Source organism: Littorina saxatilis, linkage group LG15 (genome assembly GCF_037325665.1).
Source record: "Littorina saxatilis isolate snail1 linkage group LG15, US_GU_Lsax_2.0, whole genome shotgun sequence".
In the NCBI taxonomy this organism is placed as follows: Eukaryota; Metazoa; Mollusca; class Gastropoda; order Littorinimorpha; family Littorinidae; genus Littorina; species Littorina saxatilis.
In genome coordinates this window covers 30,692,475-30,699,974 of record NC_090259.1, presented here as the reverse complement: position 1 = coordinate 30,699,974, position 7,500 = coordinate 30,692,475, and the positions used below count along the sequence as shown (strand labels likewise).

General features: G+C 41.9%; 1 protein-coding gene across 1 annotated transcript in view; it reads right to left on the bottom strand.

Moving 5' to 3' along the window:
- LOC138947983 (uncharacterized) overlaps nt 1-7,500 on the bottom strand; it is a 627,639-nt gene that overhangs the window by 557,035 nt on the left and 63,104 nt on the right. The window contains exon 5 of the mRNA XM_070319509.1: nt 4,352-4,460. Within this exon, the coding sequence (XP_070175610.1) occupies nt 4,352-4,460 (109 nt within the window). The remainder of the gene's footprint in view (nt 1-4,351; nt 4,461-7,500) is intronic.

The following is a 7,500-nucleotide window of genomic DNA, read 5'->3' as shown; positions in this document are numbered from 1 at the left end:
CGTCAGGATCAGTTGCGGACGAAAGGTCCCAATTTAATCTGAACACGTCCGTCAAATACAGATTTATTCAAGCGTGAACATGTTATTGATGAACATGACAGTTTTTGTTCACTTCAATGATTCATATTATTGACAGATGAATAAGAGCAACGGATATAAAGTTATCAGAACACATGAGTGCAATTTTATGATCGGATTGTTAGGTTTGTCGCTCTATGTACAATCAAAATCTTCTAGTTCGGGTTTGACCCCCATCCCCCCCCCCCCCCCCTCCCTCCATAAAACAAAACAAAACAAATTATGAGACCAAAACATTGTCTAAACCTTTTTGTCTACGTTTTTCATTATCTTCTTTTCCCTACCTACTGTTTTTCGACGCCATCCCCAACCCTCTTTCTTTTTTCGTTGCTCTTGAAACTTCTTATCTGTTTAATGTTGTGTGTGATGCTGCGCAAAGCCGATACTCAATCTCTTTCCGTGTTTGATATTTTTTCTTCAGCCTTTTGAGCCTCCGTTGCAAGTTCTTGTTCGCCTAATTGAATTTGACTACGATTTTTCTTCTGATCTTGTTATGGCATTCTGCTTGCCTTAACTTCCAACTAGGTTTTGCGTGAAAGCCGTATCGACAAATTCTTTTTCCTGTTTCCATCTTCACTTTTTTGGGATGGACAGTCCTGGTTTGAATCAGCTAGAAACAAGTTATTTTTGTCTTTATTTTGTTAAGAATTCAATAGATGGGATAACGGAAGCATTAACTGGATAATACAAGTTTATGGTGCATGTTCCATTTTGTGACTGGAGACTTGTCTTTCTGGATTTAGCTACTACAGCGTCAGCTCTATGCGAATTGAGGAATTTTGCGTGGCAAATTTGCCGAAATGTTCATGACAGATGTCTGCGGTCTTAGACGGCCTTTTGTGCACGCTTAGCATCACCGTGGGGAACAACACCCACATTTGGCAAAAGACAAACCCCGGAAACTCTTCCATACCTAACTGAACATAATTATTTTTAAGCATGGATACAACCATGTGAACTGAGAAGACCCCCGCGGGTTAGGGGGAAGAATTTACCCGATGCTCCCCAGCATGTCGTAAGAGGCGACTAACGGATTCTGTTTCTCTTTTTACCCTTGTTAAGTGTTTCTTGTATAGAATATAGTCAATTTTTGTAAAGATTCTAGTCAAGCAGTATGTAAGAAATGTTAAGTCCTTTGTACTGGAATATTGCATTCTCCCAGTAAGGTAATACATTGTACTACGTTGCAAGCCCCTGGAGCACATTTTTGATTAGTGCTTTTGTGAACAAGAAACAATTGACAAGTGGCTCTATCCCATCTCCCCCTTTCCCCGTCGCGATATAACCTTCGTGGTGAAAACGACGTTAAACACCAAATAAAGAAAGAAAGAAAGAAAGAACTGATAAGGGAAACAAACTTGCATCGGTCTCGGGTAGCTATACTGGTTGAAATGACATTAACAAAACAGCAACGAACCAACCATTTGCTGTGTGTTGCATCAAATGTGAAAACAAATCATACATGACGGACTTCAAGATGCAGGCTTGTCAAATATGATGTCATGAAATGAATCAATGAAAAGAAAATGTTATGTATTTGAATGGGACGTCTAACCGATTAATAATATACAGAAACATTATTTTTCTATGGGAATTAATATGTTCGTTTGCCTTCGTAACACCCTCGCACTTCTGACCGCAAAATTCTCGTACCATTCTGCCCACGAGAAGCTCTGGGGGCCGGCAACGTCGATGCGGTGGACTGCGGTCTTCGCCCTACAGACCGGATTAAAGTTTTAGCATGGCTAGGAACGCAAAAGAAGAAGATGAAGAAGATACCATTCTTACTGGCATGACCGATAATCGTCAGAGCAAATGACATTCACGATGCTAAATTAAAATGAGATTCATACATAACATAAACATATCTATTTGAAAATTAAGTGAAATGAAAACAATGCTGAAGAAAGATCAGGAGCTGAACCGACACACCAATAACGACACAAAAAGAATCTACCCAGAGACCCCAGCACAGATTTTCAAAACGTAACCCTACCCACATACTGCGCGGAGGTATAGTGCAAGGTAAACCATGTCATAATTCAAAAAAAGTCAGGTTGTGTGACAGTAAATGCTGTTGAAAGTGGCTGTAGGTCAACCATTAACTAAATGAGGCATTAGTATGCCTGTGTTAAGTTTACACAACATGTTGCACTTAACGTCACTGTGAGAGAATTTGTCTGCATAACGAGAGAGAGAGAGAGAGAGAGAGAGAGAGAGAGAGAGAGAGAGAGAGAGAGACAGACAGACAGACAGACAGACAGACAGACAGACAGACAGAGACAGAGAGAGAGAGAGAAAGAGAGAGAGAGAGACAGAGAGAGAGAAAGAGAAAGAGACAGACAGAGAAAGACAGACAGAGAGACAGAGAGAGAGAGAGAGAGAGAGAGAGAGAGAGAGAGAGAGAGAGAGAGAGAGACAGACAGGCAGACAGACAGACAGAGAGACAGAGACAGAGAGAGAGAGAGAGAGAGAGAGAGACAGACAGAGAGAAAGAAAAAGAGACACACAGAGAAAGACAGAGAGAGAGAGAGACACAGAGAGAGACACAGAGAGAGAGAGAGAGAGAGAGAGAGAGACACAGAGAGAGAGAGAGAGAGAGAGAGAGAGAGAGAGAGAGAGAGAGAGAGAGAGAGAGAGAGAGAGAGAGAGAGAGAGAGAGAGAGAGAGAGAGAGAGAGAGAGAGAGAGGGAAAGCGAAAGAGAACTGAAGTGAACTGACCTTAATTTTGCAAGGATAAAGATGTAAGGCTTAGACCGTTTCTTACAATCTGAGAGAGAGAGAGACAGGCAGACATACATGCAGACAGAGCGCCAGCAGCAAGTAGGAAAGGGAGTCAAATGTCAACTCGTTACCTTTCGTTTTCATGAAACGACCGGGTTTTTTTCTCGGGCTTTTGTTGAGATGTGTGGTGGGGGTGGATGGGTAGGGTGTCAAAGACGTGTGGTGGGGGTGGATGGGTAGGGTGTCAAAGACGTGTGGTGGGGGTGGATGGGTAGGGTGTCAAAGACGTGTGGTGGGGGTGGATGGGTAGGGTGTCAAAGACGTGTGGTGGGGGTGGATGGGTAGGGTGTCAAAGACGTGTGGTGGGGGTGGATGGGTAGGGTGTCAAAGACGTGTGGTGGGGGTGGATGGGTAGGGTGTCAAAGACGTGTGGTGGGGGTGGATGGGTAGGGTGTCAAAGACGTGTGGTGGGGGTGGATGGGTAGGGTGTCAAAGACGTGTGGTGGGGGTGGATGGGTAGGGTGTCAAAGACGTGTGGTGGGGGTGGATGGGTAGGGTGTCAAAGACGTGTGGTGGGGGTGGATGGGTAGGGTGTCAAAGACGTGTGGTGGGGGTGGATAGGTAGGGTGTCAAAGACGTGTGAAAAAGGACCCCTCCATTTTACGACCGAGTTTGTCCTGGACGCGTGCAAGGCCGCACCTGGGAGGTTTTACTGTGTATTTGCTTGTCTTTTACACTTGGCGGATAATGCCACTTTAATAAGAAAAGAAAAACAAAGGTGTAGCTGATAGCGCTATTAAGAAACAAATGCTAAGGAAATAACATGTTTTGCTTATCCGGCAGAAAAGAAGAAAACCCAATCGATTGTCATGTGAAGATTTACTGCTTCAAATGTTTCATCTTACAGCAGGAAATTGCCTTTCTGGGCTCCTTTAGAACAAGTTGCACGAGCTGTGACAGATAAGATGAACTTGCAATTATTACAATCTGTTGTTCCTGTTCGTTATAAAATTGTGAATCATTACCGTTAAAATTGAATTTCAATCAAAATGACAGCAGATAATATTTTTATTAGAGAGAGAGAGAGAGAGAGAGAGAGAGAGAGAGAGAGAGAGAGAGAGAGAGAGAGAGAGAGAGAGAGAGAGAGAGAGAGAGAGAGAGAGGGAGAGAGAGAGAGAGGGCGAGAGAGAGAGAGAGAAAGAGAGAGAGGAAGAGAGAGAGAGAGGACGAGAGAGAGAGAGAGCGACAGAGACAGAGACAGGCAGACAGATATACAAACAGAATGCAGAACACATGTTGTCAGACAGAAAAATACAACCATAACAATTGAAATTCCATAGACAACAAACGTTACGTTCGGTTTAAAAAAGGAGAGGAAAGTGTTTTGCATGCGTTTATATAGTTTATAAACAACAGTAACTGTATTGTGTGTAAGAGTGCAAACACGTATCTTTCAATCAGTCAACGTATTTGTGTGTCTTTAAAAAAAGAAAGAAAGAAAGAAAGAAAGAAAGAAACAAACAAACAAACAACAACAATCCATACTCACTCAGAAAAGGTTTCATTTCGAAATGATGTGCCTGTGCCTGACCCTGGTAATACAGGCGTCCTACGTCACTTCCGGTTGTCGAACTCAGAAGGCAGGTCCCATTTTTAATCTGCAGAATGTAAAGAAAACATTAATTAATTATCTCAGACGTTTCTGATTTGTAAGATGTGCAGAAAACCCGTGCTAAGTTTTTTCCTGATGTCTTGAATGTGAAGGTGACCATAACAGCCGGTTTTCGAACTCAAAGGGCAAGTCCTATTTCCACTTTATAAAATGGAAAGAAAACGCCGGAGAATGTGAAGACAACACTCATTAAAATATGTCTGATTTAAAATAAAATAAAAGGATATGGAAAGAAAACATCAGTTAAAATCTTTTTGATTCGTACAATAAAAACAACCCTGTTAACATCTGTATGAACGGTAGCCTGTCAGGAATTCCTCAGTCATAGAAGATAGTTTTGACAGAATAACACACAAAAAGTATGTTCATCAGAAATCCAATAGCAGACTGTATACGATTAAAAGATAGAAGATATCGAGAAAAAATTCGCCAACAAATGACGTATGTGAGTCCAGACGTAAACAAGGCTATGGTATCGTTCGTAATGATTCTTGGTTCGGTTTTCATGAAAATGTCTGTCTGTCTGTCTGTTTGTCTGTGTGTCTGTTTCTCCCTCTCTCTCTGTGTGTCTCTCTCTCTTTCTGTCTGTCTCTCTGTCTCTGTCTCTGTCTGTCTGTCTGTCTCTCTGTCTCTCTGTCTCTGTCTCTCTCTCTCTCTCTCTCTCTCTCTCTCTCTCTCTCTCTCTCTCTCTCTCTCTCTCTCTCTCTCTCTCTCTTCATTTTCCTATTTCTCTTTTACGAGAATGCCTCAAAACTTTCTCTATCATAAAACTTGCTACATCCTCTGTCACAAAATAAGACCCACGGCGAAGCACAGCAGGCTATTATTCATTGATGAGTTGCTTGAAGAGAAAATGATGTGGAAGAAAAATGGACCTTGGCATCCCCTGCAAAGTTTCTGAACAATACTTCAGAGCATGGGGGCGGGACGCTGAAATGCGGAGTATTCTGCGCTGCCGTTTCAGCACAGAATAACAGTGATGAGGGAAAATGTAAGACTTAGACAGATGTTTTAGCTGTCTAGTCTGGAATGTCTCCAGACACTATAGGCATCGTCAGTCAGACCGCTTAGTGCGTTGCCGTTTTCTTGCTGGAGAATTTCTCGACGGGCGAACGCTGCTGGACATCTGTAGTAATTATCTTTTTGAGATTCCGATTATGTCGTTTTGTGTTGGGGAATGGGGTTCTTGTTTTGTTTGAGAGAAAACTCAAACCCAAAACGTCACATTATTTCTTTGCAGAAATTCAAGGTATCTTAGGTGTTTTTTTCAAAACAGAATTATATCTTGCCCCCCCTCCCTTTACCTCATATCCGCATACACACACACACACACACACACACACACACACACACACACACACACACACACACACACACACACACACACACACACACACATTTACATACTTGTTATTCAATCAACATCTGGTGGGATTTCGTGTGTGCCTTATATGTGTAAAATATGTCTTTAATTCCTAATAAGACCTTCAAAAGCCGTGTTCAAAAGAAACATCTTGCCTATACACCAACAAGAAATACTTCCTTTTATTCATTCCGTCTTTCTTTCTTAATATGCACGTTTGTTTGTTTGTCTAGCATAATGCGTCCTATTTTTTCCTTGTGAATCATGTTGTTCATTGAACAAAGATAACTGGTTTGCAGATACTTAGCCCTAACAACTGGAGAGAATTTCAGCAATTACCAATATTGTCAGCAGCGAACGAATAGGAGTAGCATCGCAGTTTCCACACTTTACTGAAAATATAATCGAAGTCATAGCTAAACTAACTCGTACATGTTTCTTGCCAGTTACTTTGATGTTCAACCGCACACACCTATCGCAATTAAAACATTGAACATAACATAATCGTAAATATAGCTATAATGTCTTTGTTTTTCTTGTTGATTACTTTGTTTTTCAACCACAAACACTTAACTTTGCTTTTTGTTTGTTTGTTTGATTAACGCCCAGCCGACCACGAAGGGCCATATCAGGGCGGTGCTGCTTTGACATATAACGTGCGCCACACACAAGACAGAAGTCGCAGCACAGGCTTCATGTCTCACCCATGAGTCACATTATTCTGACACCGGACCAACCAGTCCTAGCACTAACCCCATAATGCCAGACGCCAGGCGGAGCAGCCACTAGATTGCCAATTTTAAAGTCTTAGGTATGACCCGGCCGGGGTTCGAACCCACGACCTCCCGATCACGGGGCGGACGCCTTACCACTAGGCCAACCGTGCTGGTATCTTAACTTTGCTGACGCTTCCGTTCAACGAGTGTTGAGAATTATAAGTTGGTTCTGTACTAGTCTGTTCATTAACTAAAAATGGACAGTAACATTGTAATGTCAACCAGATCATAAACATTGAGATGTTTGTCAAACAGAATCTACCACTTTAATTGCTCGTAACAATTAAATACTGCCACCAACACGTTTCTAGTTGCAACATTGTAATAACATCCAGATCACAAACATTATTAGATGTTTGCTTCCATACAATGCTGTTTCGATTTCTATTCTTCTTCTCTTGATATTGTGTGAATAATGACTTGAGACTCACTGCAAATTAACGTCGTTTCTACCATACTGTTTTGTTCATTATTGTCTTTGGGGAACATAGGTAACGTGATCTTTGGGGAAATCCGAGAGATGCAGAAACAGGACAGCGGGATGACGAATAAGATAACCTTTTCTTGCATGCTAAAAGAGACATTTTGATTGATGGTTTTCCAACACCTGCGATGTACGTGTTTAAGTTTACCATTCTCTTTGTGCTCGATACTGTTGCAACTGTGTGAGTCGTTTCATGATCAACGTGTTGAACATTTAAATCTGATATATCACATTCCGCTTTATATGCTTTGTGTGTCTGTGTGTGTGTGTGGTGTGTGTGTGTGTGTGTGTGTGTGTGTGTGTGTGTGTGTGCGCGTGTCTGTGTGTGTGTGTGTGTGTCTGTGCGTGTCTGTGTCTGTGTGTGCTTGCGTGTCATTCTGTCTGCGTGTATATTTATATAAGG